General features: G+C 33.2%; 1 protein-coding gene across 2 annotated transcripts in view; it reads left to right on the forward strand.

The window, feature by feature from the left end:
* The first annotated feature begins 8,190 nt into the window (after positions 1 to 8,190).
* LOC118196175 (uncharacterized) overlaps positions 8,191 to 20,568 on the forward strand; it is a 35,224-nt gene continuing 22,846 nt past the window's right edge. The window contains exons 1-3 of one of the 2 annotated variants that reach the window (XM_035367590.2): positions 8,191 to 8,258; positions 11,052 to 11,175; positions 11,296 to 11,657. In XM_035367590.2, the coding sequence (XP_035223481.1) occupies positions 11,076 to 11,175; positions 11,296 to 11,657 (462 nt within the window). In that variant the 5' untranslated portion in view covers positions 8,191 to 8,258; positions 11,052 to 11,075. Of the gene's footprint in view, positions 8,259 to 11,051; positions 11,658 to 20,568 lie in introns of both variants that reach the window. The other variant, XM_035367589.2, reaches the window with a different exon arrangement.

Below are 20,568 nucleotides of genomic sequence, written 5' to 3' on the forward strand. Positions count from 1 at the left end.
AAATATTTCAAGTTTTGGAAGAAACTATTTAAAATGTCTTCTTTTTTGGAGGTGGGTTGCTTTAACTGCTTTTGGGCTACAGATTCCAGCCATATAATCTCATAAATAGGATTTAAAGATTAATTTTTTAACCCAGGCAGATCATATTTCTTCATATGAAATTATTGTTCAAAATTTATTCACTGCCTTACTTATTCATTACACACAGTATATTCATATACTAATTAATCATATATTAAAACAATATTCAAATACTAATAATTAAATCCTTAAAAAATGTTCCTCTATTAAAAGGAAAACATTTTAAAATGTCCAATTGAGCAGTATTTATTTTACCTCAAAATATGTCACTCTTGTATTATTTTTCAAATTCGCTATTAATACATGAATTAAGTAAACTCAAGTATTATTTAGAATTAAGGATTAGTGATATGGGATGTTTAGAATGTTCAGGGTTTTATGGAAAAGTACTACTGAATGGTAAAAAGGTTTATTAAAATTCAAATACAGTAATTCAATGAAGTAATATACACATATAATTAATATGCACAACAAACAATTAGTATGAAATGCATGACAGAGCAAGAATGAAAACATACATGAATTTACAATAACATAAGTTGCAAAATAAACAGAATACAGGAAAACTCGCATAAATTTACAATAATACGAAACAATTAAGTGTTATGAGTAATAATATTAGTCAGATTTTTCTTTATAGTTGAATCTTCATTTTCATTGCTCTTTTAATATCTTGTGTTGGTGGTTGGCCTGCACGCATTCTTTAAGCGATAATCTCTGTGGCACTTCATCAAACCCTAAATTGTTGAAACAAACATTATCAAATGCTAACTTGTAATGACATTAATACATGCATCATAACAAATACACAATGAATATTAAGAAAATGTTAATGTACCAATATTTCTTGTTTCAGTAGTATCAATTATTGAAATATCATAAAAGAGGAATTAGACATTTTTGATTAAATATTCAATTATACATCTATCAATTTCAGTGTTATAGTGTGGCACCAGGGTAACTATGCGAGACACACTAATCCCCTCGAAGATTTCTGATTTACAAAATAATTTTGGCAGTAACTTGTAAAGGCTAAATAATATTATCAAAAAGATACAATTCTTAAGTAATTATGTATATTTTGCAGAAATACTTTGGAACTGTTTGAGCTGGTATTCGTGAGAATCCTTGAGTAATTTTTTGAATGCAGAATAGTTTAACTGAGAAACAACAGAATGCAGCCAAATGATATCCCTAAGTATTATTTCATTTCACTTTCTAATGCATGCATAATAGCATTAATTAAGAATTTAATAAAAACATTAAAAATAATTACATGAAGCAAGATCTCTAAAATTTCAAAATTGCATATAAAAATCTAGTTTAATATCTGCAATACATTTTTAACTCATCATATTTTCATAAATTTAACTTTACAATCTAAGACTAATTACAATAAAGCATACTTTATGACACAAGAATATGAACTTCCAGATAATGTGTATCATTTAGTCTGAGATTAAAAACTATGCTAGGAAACATTCTGGAAAACCATATTTAATACGTTTTAAACTATTTTACTTTCCTAGATAATCTCATCAAAATTATTAAATATTCATCAATATTTTGATCGTCAGTTTCTGTTACCTGCCAGCGAGGTAGAATGTATTCGCCAAGACACAAAAAATATGTATTATATACATGTAAAATATAGAAAATACAGTGGCTTTGCTCTGCGCGAGCATGCAACCTATAATTAACTTACTGCAGTTTCAGGATCTTATCCTAGACCAGTACTTTCGAGAACATTCTGGCATGTTATATAATTCAGTACACATACTGAATACGTGCCATTTTTCGTCAGACTGCTTTCTTCTACCGCTGCTACAAGACCTTGCAGCTGCTCCTCCCATCTTGTTCTTTCCTTTGTTAAAGCAGATATGACGTAAAGTCTAAATTTAATCTTACTTAGTTTAAATCAATATTGAATATATAATTTTGAGAATTTCATCTAAAGGCAAAATGATCTGCTGAGAGAATTGAATAAAGATGTGGGATCTAAAAAGCTAAATCCTTCTTTGTCGTCATTTTGCGACCTTCTATCCAGCCATAACAATGCCTGGCCATACAATGATGTAGTTATATTGTCAAGCTTTGGTCATTCCTGCGCCTGCCAGAATATTACATATACACGTATGAAAATTATTAATATAAGCTACATAATGTAATATTAATAATTTTCATACGTGTATAATTTTCTAATGATTGTTTTGTCACAGTAATTACAATAAAAGTCTGAAATACTGCCATGTCTTGCAAAATATCAACTAAATCTGTACACAAGATAAGAAATATCAACTAAATCTATACACAAGAATTTTCCATTAAAAATTTCTGTACAGACCTGATAATCATTATATATACTGCTCCTTGTATAATGTACTGAACTGTAAAGCTCCAGGTATACAAAACATTTCAAGACACTCGATATTTATTCTGTTGCAGAAGCAAACTGTTTATTTTCAATATATATAATAATAAGCAAAGATGATACGTGACAAATCTTTCAGTTCTATAATTTTTATATCTAATATTCAGATGCTAATAAGCAATCTTTATTCTCAAATCCTTGCATTATATGTTGGTGATTATGGGTGGTCTATTATTCATCTGTTTTCTTATCCGTCATGGCGACTACACTAAGTCTGTTAATGAAAGCTCAAATGTATGCCTGTCTCGTGTAATTTTAAAGAAGATTGAAATATTTAAGATATTTGAAGGAAAGATAGGTTAAATTACATAATAATTATACATACTTTGCCTGTGTGTTTAGAGTCAGACATAATATTCAACAACTAATATGCTTGAAAATGCCCAAGTGGGATTTGAATGGCTTCAATAACATATACTGGAAAATTAAATAAAAGTATTATAAAAATATTGCTCCCATTTGGATGGCTTAAATAATAGTTGTGTAATAAAAGAACATTTTAGGTTTGATATTAACTAATTAATTTTTTTTTTTTTTTATTTTATCTCTTTGACCTTTAAAATGAAGAGGTAATGTTTCTAGTTGATATTATGTGAAAACCTGAAAAGCAAACAAAAACTACACTAAATCTAAAAATGTTTCCAAAGTTCACACATCTGCAAGAAACTAATAAGGGCAACAATGCCTGATTAACTGAATTTGTTGGCAGATGATGATTCAAATCTGAATATAGAAGACATGTAAACAGTATAAAAGCATATCAAATTCATATCAGTGTACGAGTCATCATATGTGTGAATGAGTGCGTACTATAAATTAAGTACAAGTCTTACTCTGAACTATTTAGTATGCTTATACACTAATTTTTGCATTTTCTTAATTCATATTTTTAATTAGCATTATTACAAAATTAAATAATATCTGTAATAATTGTAACTGAAACAATTGTATTTGAAATTTCACCTCTTTCATAATAGCCACAATTGCCTAGTACATATTCATTAGCAAAGCATACAATTAAGTGCTCCACAGTATTATTAACAGTAAGGATGCTATCACACGTCAGTTTGTTTCGGAAGAATAACTGTTTGGCACAATTTTTCTGCTTTGTCACAACAGCCAATTATCATAGATCACTTTGGGGTTAACATGGGAAACTGGTTCCCCATTACAAACAAGCTGATAGTTGATTGATTGAAAACGAACAATTTGCAATTTTTTTAGAAAGGAAGGAAAACGTTGCATGTCTTTCTTTCAATAGTAAACCAGGCAGAAAAATTGTCCGAAACAAGTTGTTCATGTGAAACAAATGCCGTGTGATAAGGGTCTCAGACATCATTACTTACATCTAACATTTCACTTCCAGAAACAAGGGTCAAAATTTTTCAGCTGCCATTCACTGTGCCAATGCCTGAAATTAAAAAAATCATTTTATAAAAATCTTTAAAAGGATGATTCAAGTATTGAAAAATCTTAGATCATAACTTGGTCATACACACAAAATATATTATTTTTTATACCAATAAAATAATAAGTTGTTCAGTGCTGAATGAATTATTTAACAATAGGAGAGGGTCAATGGTTGTGAAATCACATCATAATAATAAGAGAATTTATAAAAAATGAAATAAGGGGTTTTATTTAAATTTTATTATTTAGTTAAGAATAATTATCCTACTAACTTTAATTCATATATTCAACTCTGAAACACACTTTCTACAACTTATCTTTGGCTACTATAGTCTGTGTAGTCAGCTTGACAGATACAGTCAGCAAATGATGATTGACAGTCATAATTGTTATCTTGTCGTCCTGGTACATGTGCAGTACATGTACATGTTTTCCTACAACTTGCATGATTGCATACATACTTTTCCACAGCAGAAATATACAATTTTATGAAGTACTAATTTGCAATAATATATAGTATACATGAAAACAATCCAAGCATACTTTATATTAAAGTGCAATTTTATGTAATCATTGATGAAAATTACATACATCAAAATATACTTTATTGTTGACTTTACTATTACTTTAGGATTATTAAAAATCATCATCAATTCCTACATGCTGTACAATCATCTGCCTTTTAAAAATAGAACTTGTTACATTTAATATTTCAACAGGTTTTTCTATTCAATAGATATTTGATAGTATAAGGAGTTAAGTAAATTTGAGCTAATTATATTTTATTTTTACCAATTCTTTACAGTTATACCACAATTCATTACATTATTTTATATTAACTTCAACCAAAACATTTCAGCACATTTTGAGATAAAAGACTCAAGTACCTTGCATCAGTTTTAGCTGTAATAAAATTACGCTAATAACTTTCTTCTTGAAGTTTCTCGAAAATGATGTTTCTTTTCGAAAAAATTAAAACAGTAAGGAAACAAATTTCTTAAAACATCTTTCTTAATGCTACATTATATAGAAATTTAGGAAATGTTAAAAAATGTTAATGAACTGTATATGTGTTAAAATACAATATATCACATATTGCACATATAACATATCAAATTTACTGAAATGGGAAAATATATACATACCTGAAAGCAATCTCGCAATAGCATTTGGTTTGAAGCTCGCGCTATCCACTGGAGCATCTGCATTTACGCTGACTTCCTTTACCCATTTTGTGCACTCTTCAATCGAATTCAAACTTGATCGTATCGTTCAACTTTCCAGTTGTTGAAGCAGTACAGGAAAAAAATCTAATTTTACACAGTAATTACTTTACATTGCACATATACTCTACGAAGACTTAAACGCCGGATTTGTTTACAATCAGATGGCGGTACATCTACCACATACCGTATTTATCCTCTTTTCAAATCGCGCCAACATAATAATTACGCCAAATTTGTTTTTGGGCATGCGCAGTATGCGACATTCGTTTAACACTGTTCAACTCAATGTGCGGTTTGCCATTACGCCTCCCGCTCTTCTTCCCATACCACAAGCTCTCGAGAGAATTTTCTGCTCGCCGTATATTTAAGAGTGCCCTCAGGCGGCACGGACACTATACATTTACATACATCCATGCTTTCTCTGGGATTGGAAACTGGGCCCTTCACGACGGTAGTCAGACAAACTAACCACTACACCGGTTGGGCGGCGCAGTTTATACGTATCTTTACACAACTTTGTTTCTGGAATTAATTTTTATTTGGAATTTGCTTTAAAATGCTTTCACGAAATGGAATTTGAATATAAAAGAATTAAAAAATTGATTTTTATTTTTAGTCTGGATCTATTAATACTCTTGAGCAATATTTTTTTAATTCACGTGCTCTACATAAATTACACATAAAACGGAACACATTCCTCGTGATATCAAAACTGATGTTTTATGCATTTCATCAGTTATAGTTAGGTTGATGGAGTTAAATTATCTGCGGCAAAGATCAGACTGTCACTTAAGCTTTATTCACAACCTAGCTGATAAAATACTGAAAATGATTTTGGATTCTACTTGAAGTTCAGAATCTTCCGACACGCATTTTATGTGCAATCTTTGGACTTTTCCCTCAATTCCTAGATCCTTAAAATCAAATGAATGTGTGCTGTTTTTATCCTCCACATTATAAGAAACTTTGCACTGGAACAATGCATTCAAAACAGTTATCCATATGTAAAATATGTGACAATTATCACTCTTTTACTCAGAGTTGCCACGATACCTGGAAAACCGGAAAAAGTCAGGAAATTTTAATATTTTAGTCAAAATCTGAAAAAGTAAGGGAATTTCATACTGCAATCCCCAAAAAGGCGATTTTCGCGCCAACTTCGGAACTGATGAACTTCTTGTCGAATCATGTATCGTGCGAGCGTCATTCGGACGCACGCATTGGTCTACATGCTGGGCGCGTATTCCAGAAGTCCGTGGTTCGATTCCCGGGGAAGGAGTTGTATATTTTTCATCTTTCCTGCTTCCAAAATACCTAAATGTCTCTACAAGTTTTGTGCTTGAGTTTGTATTCTGGCCAATTCGACTTCATTTTTTTGTCTAATTTTCTCTAACTCATTATCTCTCTTTCTTCATTCTCGCAATTTTCTCGAACTCAAATTTTTGATTTTGTTTCTTGATTCTGACGTCAACAATATTTTCCAAAATTCTTTTAACAAAATCTGGGTCACTTTTACATTCATTGCTATTTAGAACAATATTCTAAAAATCGGAGCTTTTAAAGATAGTGGCACTATTGTCACTATCTTGAAAACCTCCCATATCTTCGCCAATGTCTTCTGCCAGAAATTTTGAGTCTTCTTTCTTGACATACTATTTCACTGATAAAAACATGATTTAAACCTCGGATGATAAATTTTGGGTAACTTTACAAAGTATATAAGTGGACGCCAAGTGAAAGATGCATTCTGAAAATTAACTTAATTTTCTGCCACTGAACTATCTACCTTTTACCCTAAGCTCCACAAAAGCTTTAATGAAGAATTTCTTGAATAATGAAATATTACACATCACTCAAATAAAGATATCTTTTATTTACAACATGTATTCGACCTAGCAAGTCGAGAAAATCCGGTATTCTAATATGTAGTAATTTTTAATAAATTTAGAAGAATATTATTTTTATAACAACTATAAACTTAAATTAGACGCATTTCATGAGCATAAATTAGAAAATTTAATAAATTAAATATTGTTGCCACTCACAAATGTATTAATAATAATCATTTGCATTTACGTAGCTTATAGTAAAATAAATAAATAGTTAGCAAACAGAGCACCAACACTTACAGTTATGTTCTCTAGAGTAGCAGCGTGAAAGTAGAAAAACATCTACCTGCATGAAATGAAAACTAATGATCATCTGATATGTGTTTTTGCATTTCTTTCATTAAAATAAAATACATGCGTTTGACAAGTGTGTGTATTCAATATATTTCTCATTTGACAAAATTCTATAGTCAGTTTTACGTTAGATATCTTGTTTTAAAGATATATTTAGTCCAAAGGGATTTGAATCCCGAAGGACTATTAGTTTCGTTTTGGCATTTTGCGTCGGACTCATAAATGTCGGTTCACTTTTCAAACTGTTGCCACAAAATGTTAGAGTCCTGCATTATATTTGAAGAAATTAAATAATGAAAAATCTGCATAAATGTATGTATATTTCTCGTATTGTGATAAAACAAGGTACATAGAGTCATCGAATTTTGAATAACGTAATCCTCCAACGAATATGAGCACGTGGAAGACCAAATTTGAAATTTGAAATTTGTTTTATGATCGATTTCCTATTTTTTAAAACTTTGACGAATTTTTGATTAACAAACTCAAGGATTTCAAAGCGAGCAATGGCAACGTTGTGCTGAAAAAACATTTTTATCTCCAGCGCGTGAGTCTCTGTATCGGAAATTCTAAAGATATGCTCGTTTTAAAACTATTTTGCGATATTGCTGTTGCACTGGATCTTATGGTTTAAGTGCGAGGAACATGATATTTAATAAAGAAAGGTAACACACAAAATGTTAAAAAACGCCCCTTTGGACGTAATTTAAAATCTGAAACATTTCAGATTTTTTTTTTTTTTTTTACCTTATTTATCTTTACAGCAGTTAAATTATAACAATGTGCGATTTAGCTTCGTTGAATTTTGCAAATGCAGTATGGCAGCACTGAAATCTAAAGAACATGCTTTAACTAAGATTTTCAGCGTAATGTAAACGATCTCGTCTTTGCTACATTTGTATCTATTATCTGTATTATATTCATTAGGTAATTATATATTTTTAATATGCTCCCGAAATTTAATACATTTTAACGAAAATATTTATCTCCTAGATGTATTTTATGCATGTAAGTGTAAATTAGAAAATGTTTTATATATACAGTGGCTACCGAAAGTGTTCGTACAGTTACGAGTTTCAGTGACATAGTCTTGTCTTTATTATTCTTTAATATTTATTACTATTTTGCAATGAAAAATTTTTAATAATATCTATAAATTTCTCTTAGCAAGACTACATTAATTATTTTATGAACATATTAAACTTTTTTCCGGAAAAATTTTATTTTGGGAAATCAGTAATAAAAACGTAACAGAAAAGGTATCTCACAAAAGTCTTCATACTCTTTAAAGAAACCTGCGCATATTAGCAAATACTATAGTACTCACACAAACCACACAAACAACCACATCACACATTCCACACAAACAAGTGCGTATGTGTCTATTGCACATTGCGTTAATTTACAATGAAACAATATAATAGCAAATGTTTTCTATCATTGGCTTTATCATTTTGAATAGCTCATATAAATTTGTGAGATTTTATACTCTATATCAGAATTCTCTCAGAATTCTTCAAAGACGAATCCTTAAAATGGTCAATTTATCTTAACTGCATAGATTAAAATTATTTTAGGCGATAAACCGAAATCATGAAGATTAGATCATGATTACTTCATAATCTTATATTTTATTATTTTGAAATTTTCCTTATATTTTTCTGATTTTTTAAAATTTACATAGTGAATATTATTAATTTATGTTTCAGTGTAAATATTACGAGGTGTTAAAGTGTAATCTGACGTTTTCAGATTTAAACATTTTGTATTTGTTGTCTATTTTTATTTTTTGTGTTTGTTATTTTTTTATTTTTACGTCAATTAACAAGAAATATATACCAATATTTACAGGTAAAACATTTGGCGAAACATTTTGAAACCTTCTAAGGACAGATTACTGATGCAAAAAAATATCATAATATCTCCCAAAAATACTGGGGTGTTTGCAAACACATAGCCGAAAAATGCATAAAATAATAATTTTTCAAATTCTTTTTATAAATTTCATTGCAATAAATTAAATTATCTTAAGTCCTAATCGAGTAATTCAAGATATTATAAATTAGCTCTGATTTCGTAAATACAACTAACTGAAGAAACATCAATCAAAGTTTAAGAAACTGATCATTCTTCGTTTTAATAATTTAGTCGTTAATGTTAAACCAAGCGAGGACTGTCTGACTATTGGAAGGGAAACACTCACGGATTTTTACTTCCTTGTACGAAATAAAAGAAGTATTGTAATCGCGAAAAATTGTGTTATCTGTTTGACCTTGATTAGCTCAGAAGGACGCCATAGCTAGCGGAAATTTACCACAGGTTTCACCAAGAGCTGAATATTTAACCTTTAGAAAACCGAAGCCTATGTTATCGTGTATGTATAAAATACACAAACGCCCTTCCCCATCCATCATTCATTCCGTCAGTTTTCTCCTCTCCCCGTCTATTAAGGCACAAAGAGGGGAAGATTTCAAATCACATCCTTTCTACCTCCTAACTAAGAAGCTTAGTTAGCCTTTTAGGACAATCGGTCTGAAAGAAGCTGATACAATGCATTAGGGGAAACTGCACCTATTACTGCATACTTTAGGGGGAGGGAAAAAAGCAACATCTTAATTTCAGCTGTTTCAGGCGATTGTGGTTGTTTGAATGGTAGGTTGTCTCGGGTGTTTTGACCGCCAAAGAGTTAACTCAACGGGTCGAAACCAAGGAACGGATTGGCTGCATGTTTAATTTTCGGTATCCCCTCCCCATATGTACAGTGAATTCAAGCCAGTTTTCTTTAGAATGTCCTTTACGAAGGCATCGTCTCTTTAAGCAGCTAACTCTGATGTGCCTTACCATGTCCAAATAACCTAATCTTACCTATCCTAACGTAAGAGACTACCTAAAAAGCGTCACGTCCCTTTCTTTTGGCAGATAGTCCTTCAGTGTTTCCTCTCCATATGATCAACCTCAATCAGCCAACTAATATAGTTGGTTAACTAAGGCACGAGGGAGGGAAAGGTCTTCTTGATGCACCAGAGATGCCATGTAGTGAAAACGTTCGGAAACAAACCATTTTGCCAAATGCGATATGATGTCATGGTCCCTAGATAAGTAAAAAAGTAAGTTTTATGACGTATCTATTTATTAAACTTTATATTTCAAGTCCAACCCTTTTAGTACATCTCTGTAGAAATTTTTAATGTGTCGTGACCGATGATTGTGGGTTCTTTTCTTTTATTATTCGGCGAAAAACATCAAATAAACTATTGTTTTTAAACGTTTTTATTAAGAGTAATTTAGTACAGCTGTATCGTTCATGTAACTTACAAAACTGTTCTAAAAATTTTTTGCTTACTTTTTAAACCATTCAGAGCATGATCCATTTTGAATAACAGTACCATAATCGTAATTGTTTCCGCGCAGTCCGTTTTACTATTTACCCCCCCCCCACTTGCGTTTTGCTGGCGTTGGTGTCCTCGTTCTTTATAGAGGGCGCCAGTGCTTCACTTAATGTCTCTTACATTTTTAACAAAATACGCATATTTTAAAATAATACTTTTTTAATAAAATGTATCATATTTAAAAGTTACTTCAGCAAAGTCTGTTTTCAAGATTTTGGAAGCACAACATGCTCATAGTCTTTATGTTCACTTGTAAATTAACCATCAAAGGTGTTAAATAGTTTGGAAACGAGACAGAGAACATTCATTTTACATTTCAATGTCTTTTCAGGTATATCTGAAGAAACACTACGGTATGATTCGTCTCCATTTACCGCTGCGATTCATACAAGGAATCCTGTTACTTCTCGTGATTTGGGTTACATTATATGCAGTCTTCATTTTATTGAATAAAGGTGAAAGTAAAACTAAATTCTTTGATAATCTTGTACCGTCTTCTACTCTGTCTTTTCTGCCATCTCTATCATTTCCAATATTATCTCCTGCAGTAATTCCTGTATCTTCTCCTACACTAGAATATGGTCCACTCAAATTCCTGAACAAACTCCCGCCATCGTTTGTGCAGAAACATCCTTATTTCCACTACGATATGGATTCTGAAGAACCACAAAGCTCAGATATGAAATGCTTGCTACCACGAATACATCCTTTTGATCCTTCCATATGGGGCTACATTGGACGCCAAAGATCGGTATTTTGCAAGCACAGTAAACCACAATTGACGTACATCGATAACAACGGCAAACTTAGGTACAATAAATCTGACATCCAGATGCCAAGCAATAGGATTCACGAATCGTTGGAATGTTATTGGTCATCTGTCTACAGAGGAGAACCTAATGCTGAGAATGATGATTCGGTGGTATTCGGAAATAAGGTGATAATGCATTACATTCCCTACCCTTTTTACTTTCAAATATTGTTTTGTTTCATGTTATATAAATCATTACTGAGTTTTACAGGGTATTTCTAGGGAATTACTGAGTTTATACAGGGTGTTTCATAGATCATGGAACAAACTTGGAGGGGTGGTGGAGCGTACTAAAACATGCATTTTTTTGCATAGGAATGTAGAGTCTAAAGTGACGGGTTAAGGCAGGAACGCAAAAAGAACGACACGAGAAGAAAATGTGTTTATGTACAAAATCAACGCAAAGTGCTTCTTTGCAGGAATACAGTATTCACAATAAATGTTGAAAAACGGGAACACTAACAGTAATAGGAACTGCACCTGTGATTGGCTGGCAATGCAGCGGTAGAAGACGGTAGTGAGCCCGACAAACCACGATCCGATGCATCAGAGGATCATTCGCAACTCTGATGTCGAACGTGATGGGTGAGTTTACGCGCAGGGGAAAAGCTGACATGCATCTCATGTATGGTGCTGCTAACGGGAACGGCAGCGCAGCGCTACGGTTGTACCAGGAACGGTTTCCGAATAGGGGTATGCCGAAGCACACAATGGTCGAGAGGTTGCATCGGTCTCTGTGCGAAAACGGATCATTTGAAGCCACCAATGATACTAGGAGTGGAAGAAGAAGTGCACGACAACCTCTCATTGAATCACCTCACACAAGTACAAGAGTTATTGTACATCGTCTGCAGCTGAGTCATTCCACCGTTTGGAGAGTATTTCATGAAAATGGTTTGCACCCATACCATTTGCCAAGCCTTGCAAGAGACAGATTACCCTCTTCGAGTTCATTTCTGACATTGGTTCTTGCAGAAGTGTGCAGCACAGGCGGATTTCCCATCGGATGTGCTATTCACGGACGAGGCAACTTTCTCACAAGATGGCATCTTTAACAGCCACAACATGCACGTGTGGGCAACTCATAATCCACACGGCACACGTCCATATGCATCTCAAACCCGCTTCTCCATGAAAGTGTGGGCGGATGTTGTTAACGACTACCTCATAGGCCCATACCTCTTACCTGCACGTACAAATGGTTTATATTATCATATTTTTCTGCAAAAGGTGCTACCGGAATCGCTGCAGGATGTTCCGGCTGTCGTTCGTGATCGCATGTGGTTCCAGCATAATGGTGCACCAGCCCATAACTACGTGCGGGTCCGCAATTACTTGGATGGGACATTTCCGGGCCGATGGATTGGCCGCAGGGCGAACCCGTTCAATGGCCACCCGTTCGCCAGATTTATCCAGCGTGGAATTTTTTATGGGGCCATTTGAAGAGCATCATTTACGAGACTCCCGTTGACTCACTGGAGGACCTCGTTGCACGACTATCCATTGCGGCTGAAAGCGTGCGCGAAATGCCTGTCGTTTTTCAAAATGGTCGTCAATCCCTTCTGCGACGTTACCAAGCATGTATTACTGCTGGTGGTCGCAATTTTGAACATTTATTGTGAATACTGTATTGCTACAAATAAGCACTTTGCGTTGATATTGTACATAAACAAATTTTCCTTTCGTGTCGGTGTTTTTTTTTTTTTTTTTTTCCGTTCTTCCCTTAACCTGTCAGTTTAGACCCTACATTCCTATAAAAAATGCATGTTTTAGTACGCTTCACCACCCCTCCAAGTTTCTACCATGATCTATGAAACACCCTGTATATAATAAAGATCCGCCCAACCGGTATAGTGGTTAGTGACACTGACTGCCGTAAAGATGGGCTGGGGTTCGAATTCCGGAGAAGGCATTGTTGTAACTGTCCGTCCCTTCAAAAGGAGGTACCGCAGATCACCTATTAGATGCTTCCATAATGAAATAGTGACCACTTCTGGCCCTTGTAGTAGCACAAGGCTAATATATTATTTTCGTCGCCCAGACGGTACAATGGTTAGGGAAGCCGACTGGATTACAAATTAAAAAAATATATATATACTATATAGATATATATTTTTTAATATATTTAGATAGATATATATTTTTTAAAAAATATATATATACTATATAGATATATATTTTTTTAATCGAACTGCGGGCACTTGCGTAAAATTATTTTTAGAGTGTCAGTTTTGCATAAGACGTTTTAAATGGCAGATTAGCATTTAACTCGCAGCAAAAGATCTATTCTGAATGTCAAAACTTGAGTTCGGTTTTACTGAGGATTTTATGATTATTTTATAATACATAATCTTATTTTTAACTATATGCAGTAAAATATATAAAATTATATTAGAATTAAAAGACAATGATGTGTGTTAAATTTTTGAGTTTTAATTGATAATGTTCTTTGCTTCCAATTACTAAGTCAGCGTTTCAGCCACCGCACGACGGAAAAGAAACCCTTTTCATAAATCATTTAAATAAATTTACTATTTTAAATTCCTAAATTTATGTAACTTTATTTGTATGAATTATTTGCATAATTTTGTTATTACACAATTAAAAGTAAGTGCATCAAAATATACAGGGTCTTAGCGCCTAGAAATTAAATCAAAGTCCTTCAGACCACATTAGACTGACAAAAAGTTTTCGCTCCCCCTGAAAATTATGATAAATTATTAAGAATTTTGTAAATAATATTTTTATTTAACTCTTGAAATTAAACAGAAGGCACCATTTATGTTTACAATCAAAACAGCACCACTAAGGGTACCTTAAATAACATTGGCTGAAGTTTCAAATTCAAGGTAACGTAGTAAAAAACTGCATAAAGGGGTCTGCTTAAGCTGTCTCAATAGTTTAAAGCGCGATTTTAACGTCGGCTAGCGAAATGGATAAACCCGGAGGTATTCATTGGCAGAGCCGGGGATACAGCGTAGACAGCACTGCGCTGTAATACAAAAACATTCAAAACCCTTGAGTTAAATGTGCTAAAAGCTAATTTGGGTACTTTTCCATTTTGCCGGCGCAAACGATAAAGTTGCCAATAATGGTACAACTGATGCCAAACCAGAATATCTGCGTTGGTAACCTTTTACGCTTCATTTTCAAAACAAGTCGCAGCCATTTCTTATCAGATTGATTGTTTCCTTCAATACTCGCATACATAGAATTTTTACAAAAGATAGTAAAATTTAATGCCCTAAGACCGTTTTACTTTAGTTACTTGAAAAACTGATAACTAATAGATAGTTAAAATCGTAAAAACAACCTTGTATTTAGCGTAAGTATATTGAAACACTCAATCGATTTCGAGGGCAGCTAAAGGTCCCTCCTCATCAGGAGAAAGAAATACCTAGAAAGAAGAAAAATAAAAGGGGAAGACGTCTCAGAAACACGTGGTCCTTATCAGCACTGCACGTGGTTATAACCGGATTTTTAATCAGAGTTACACTGGCCGCCTACTTTTACTGAGCTAGGCTATCTTATCAAACATGTAACACAAAGGACAAAGAATTAGCGAAGCTAAAAATAGGGAGCGAGGGGCAACTGCACCTTCACGCTCAAAATCTGAACTTCGAATAATGGAAAGCAACCACTGAACGGATTTTTATACCCTCTGGTAGTACCAAACGCGAGGAGGTAACGCCATCTATCGGCAAAAATAGTAACTGAATTAAGATAGTAGAATTTTAAAGGCTTTAGGAAGGACTGGATTGGACTTAAAATCATTAACTAAACATGCTAAATCTTTGTGAATAATGAAAGCCTCAAGAAAATCCAATTCACCTATGGAAGAAGCCTTTTGGATAATTTTTGCAGACCCAAAGTCAAAAATTATGGTTAAATGTCCAATTATAATTTAAATGTAAAATTATAGCTTCTGTGTTGAATTCTTGGGGAATATATAGTATATCGTGTCAGTGTGGTTTAAGATATATTGGCCAAACAAAAAGAGCGTTGAAGTTTCGTATCAAGGAACATGAATCTTATTTCAGAAAAGGCGAAATTAACAAGTCTTCAATAGCGTATCATAGTTGGACATTTAACCATAATTTTGACTTTGGGTCTGCAAAAATTATCCAAAAGGCTTCTTCCATAGGTGAATTGGATTTTCTTGCGGCTTTTCATATTCACAAAGATTTAGCATGTTTAGTTAATGATTTTAAGTCCAATCCAGTCCTTTCTAATGCCTTTAAAATTCTACTATCTTAATTCAGTTACTATTTTTGCCGATAGATGGCGTTACCTCCTCGCGTTTGGTACTACCAGAGGGTATAAAAATCCTTTCAGTGGTTGCTTTCCATTATTCGAAGTTCAGATTTTGAGCGTGAAGGTGCAGTTGCCCCTCGCTCCCTATTTTTAACTTCGCTAATTCTTTGTCCTTTGTGTTACATGTTTGATCAGATAGCCTGGCTCAGTAAAAGTAGGCGGCCAGTGTAACTCTGATTAAAAATCAGGTTATAACCACGTGCAGTGCTGATAAGGACCACGTGTTTCTGAGACTCCTCCCCTTTAGTTTTCTTCTTTCTAGGTATTTCTTTCTCCTGATGAGGAGGGACCTTTAGCTGCCCTCGAAATCGATTGAGTGTTTCAATATACTTACGCTAAATACAAGGTTGTTTTTACGATTTTGATTGTCACATTAGCGTGTTTCTCTTCTAGTCTAATAGATAGTTATTTGAAAAACTGATAACTAATAGACTTCAATTCATTATTTATAGCAAAAATTACACCTCAGACTCTCAATATGGCTTTCGTAAGAGCAGAAGTGCAGATCTTGCACTTTATAAAGTAGTTGAAGAAATAAGATGTAAACGAATACTTTATCATGTGGTCCTGGTCTCGTTTGATGTCCAGGGTGCATTCGACACAGTAAAATGGTCTTCTGTTTTGTACACATTAAAGAAACTTGATGTTTCAAGTCAAATGTTTGACACAGTCAAGGATTACTTCAGAGACAGGTATTTGGTCTACAAGGGAGAACTTGGAGAATTCAACATTAAATATGCCATAAATAAAGGTTGTCCCCAGGGCTCCTGTAGCGCTCCCCTGTTCTGGGGTCTTATTGTAAATAATTTGCTCAAGGATGTAAACATACCTAATATTTCCACTTATTGTTACGCAGACGACTTATTATTTTTAATCTATGATGTTTCTTTGGATAAGATTGAGTCCTATTTCAGGAAATTGGGTTGCGTTCTAAAAATTTGGACTAAAGAAGAAAATATTTTATTTAACATGAATAAAACTTGTGGAATTTTTTTCCCAAAAGAAGGGAAAAAGGTAAGGAATCCAAGACTCAAATTTCTTGACAAAAACATAAAATTTTATAGTACAATTAAATATCTGGGTGTCACACTGGATGAAAAACTGACTTTTGTAGAACATTTTAAGAATATCCATAGAGCAACCGACAAGATCTTAAATTTTTACAGGACTCAATTTAATGTTAATACTTTACAGGTCAAGAGTGATATTCTGAAAAATCTGTATGACAATGTTATTATACCTAAGATTATGTACGGTATCGGAGCTTGGGGCCGCCGGGCGGGGGAGCTAGTCAGGTTGAGAACTAAGATTGATTCCATACAAAGAGGCTGGCTTCTGATTATCACTAGATGCTTTAGAACAGTTTCATCTGAAGTTGCATGTATTTTGGCCGGGGTTCCCCCTCTCTCCATTCATTATAAATTTTTCTACAATAAATTCCTATTACAATATTCAATAGAAAGCTCTCTTATTCTGGATGGAATCCAGGTTGAGAGCAACGCATTTGCCCAAATTGACAATAATTCGATTCATCCAAGACAGAGACATGGTATTTTATTTGATTGCAATATATTGTGTACCAGCGAATATGAAATTTATACAGATGGGTCCCGTTTCGAGGGAGGTGTGGGATGTGTGTTTGTCGTACATTGTTATGGTTTGGAGATCCATTATCAAAAATAAATACTGGATAAATATAATTCAGTTTATCAATCAGAGCTATACGCCATTTATAAAGAAAGCCTTGGAATGGATTAAATCCAATTTGATCTATAAATGTACAGTTCATATATACTCGGATGCCTATTCAGCACTCGTCGCCCTCTCTCGGCCGGACCATAAAAAATGATATCATGAATAAAATTAAAAATGATTATATGAATTTAAAATATAAAATGTCAATCAATATTCATTGAGTAAAGGCCCATATTGGTATCATTGGGAATGAGAGGGTGGATTCCCTGGCAAAGAAGGCTGCCCTGGGGGATGGGATCTCTGATGGTCATCTACAACATTCTAAAAAAGTTACAATTAGCAAAATGAAAGATCACATGTATAAAAGCTGGTCTGATCAATGGAATGCGTCTCCTAGAAGATCAGAGGCCTTGTCAAATATAATAATTAAGAAGAATATGCCTATATTTTGCGATAAAGACTATAATCAATTAGTAACAGGGCATGGACGCTTTCCTATGTACTTACAGAGATTCCACCTCCAGAGGGTAAATTTATGTCTTAAATGTGATACTACCGGTGACTGCATTCATTTTATTTTATTGAAAGTTGTACACTCACCGGGGGGGGGTGAGAGCCTTACATGGAATCGGAAATGTAAGAGAAATGATTCAAAATTATAAAAAAGGAGTAAAATTTGCACAAGACATTATGAAAGTCATCAATTCTCATAAACATGTGATCGGTATCTCTGATTGATCGAACTAACATACTGAAAGCGTTCAATTTATGGAAACTACTTTGTGTGCAAAGGTGCAGGGACAGCTTAAATGTTTTTGTGTTTTTATGTGCCGTGTTATTCTTTTTAGTTTACTAACCCAATTTTCTTTTGATTTTATTATGTATATTCTGTGACGTCTTGAGGTTCGTAGAGAAGAGTTCTCACCGTCGTTTTTATAATTTTGTTATTTTTGCATTATGCTAATTTTTATGTTACTCGGTTCCCAGGCTTGGCTTTCCGGGGCGTTCTTTAAATGTGATTTTTTCTGCTTGTTAAACTGATTTTGTTTTTATTTGGACACGGTCGGCTCGTATCGTTTGTTGTTGGAAGGGTTGCGCCCGCTTTTCTTCATAATGTTGAACAAACCAGGCGGAAGGGCTGCGCCCGTGAACTATTCGTGAACTATTCGAGGGAGACCCAATCCGCCTTGTCCCAGCGGGACCATATGATTAAAATCATATGGTCCCGCTGGGGTGAAGGCGCCCGTATAAAACAAAACAAATCAAACAAAACCCTAAGACCATTTGCGGTAATTAAGTCAATTAGGCTGCAATCACACCGCTCACCGGAAGGCGAAAATATAGGAAAGGTAAAATTAATCAATTCTAATGAGAATGCACTAGCGAAGTAAAAGCACTGCGGTTTTACATAATTTCTGAGTAAGCTCTTCGTACGAATTGAAATAATTATTGCATTTAAACTTGTATTCCAAATTAAGATTTAAGAAATTGTATTCCAAATTAAGATTTAAGAAATTAATGTAGATAATTACTGAGAAAATTATATTTTTGTAGCGTAGTTTACGATACGAACCGGCGAATCAGGATATTGAACCATGAAAGCATTGTAAATTCTTAAATTAATGTCCTTTTACAAATTTATTGTCTTTATTTATTGGCTTTTTTACAAAATTTTAAATCTTATTAATATGTTTATGCCTTCAATATAAAAAATTCTTAGAACTAAAATTTTTTATGTGTATACTGTAGGCTGTCGCCAACAAAGTCTACTTGGCGAGATTTGCGCCGGCGAAACGGAAAAGTACCCTAATTTGTATGTTGGTGAGGACTACGGAGAAGAAGTTATGATAAAAGTTTAAATCATAATTAGTTACTTATCATAAAATATTTTACATTTGTCTCCATCAGAATTTAAACTAATCGAAACCAACAATCTTAATGACCTCGGGTAAGATTTTAAATTCGGAAAACTAACAGTTTGAGCCAGCGTTTACAAAATCTCATCAATTCTATAACTAAATTTATATTTTCCATTACATTTAAATTCATATATTTAGATCCGTGGAAAACATTTTTTGCTCATAATTCACATTGACTTACAGCTCTTTCTAGTTTAATGGTAGGAAACATAGTTTAGCAGACAATGTTTGAGGTGTACAGTATAGACATACAAAAATAACCTTTCACAATTCACTTCTTTGCCAGTGAACATTTTATTTATCCCTCTCTCCAGCTTTATACTGGGTGAACAAGTGAGTAATACTGAAGTATTTCAGCAGATTCCTACTCTTAACCGAATTCTTACATAGTTAAAATATTCAGACACACTACACCTCAACAAACATACTATTTCAAAATCTAAAGAACCCAATATCTAAATAACTTCCACTTACATTTGACATGCATTAGTCTTTAACATATATTATTCATGCAATAAAGATACTGCACTTCAAAAGATTACATTTACTTAGTTTTTACAGAGAATGTATAAACACCTATACTAGTAGCTATTATTTTGACTTGAATTAGTGCCAAAATTTTCTGTTAAACTAACCATAACATAAGAGTAATAACCATAACATAATTAACATAAGAGTGTTTAATAAACAAATATGAATTCTTAAAAATGGATGGATAACTTAAGAAATCTTTTTAGCTGTATTTAACTTACACTGCTTTTGAAATACATTTATTATTCAATTATTAATGCATATATTATTATATTATTAATGCATATATTATTATATTATTAACATATATTATTCCTGTATACAAAGTACTACCCTTCAAAGGATTACAGTTATTTAGTTTGTGTAGGAAATGAATAAACGCCTACGTTAGTTACTATTATTTTGACCTGAATTTAGAGCCCAAATTTTCTACTGTTACACTCTTTTCTACTTAACGTTTAGCGTTTCTACTACTAAGCGTTTAATACACAAACGTAGATTTTTAAAAGTAGATGTATAAGGTATATTTTAATTTTATAACAGTTATTTTAATTTAAGTAACCTTTCCTGTCGGTTCT

The sequence above is a fragment of the Stegodyphus dumicola genome, chromosome 6 (genome assembly GCF_044657685.1).
Source record: "Stegodyphus dumicola isolate Sdum_Otavi_A_Nest chromosome 6, ASM4465768v1".
NCBI lineage: Eukaryota > Metazoa > Arthropoda > Arachnida > Araneae > Eresidae > Stegodyphus > Stegodyphus dumicola.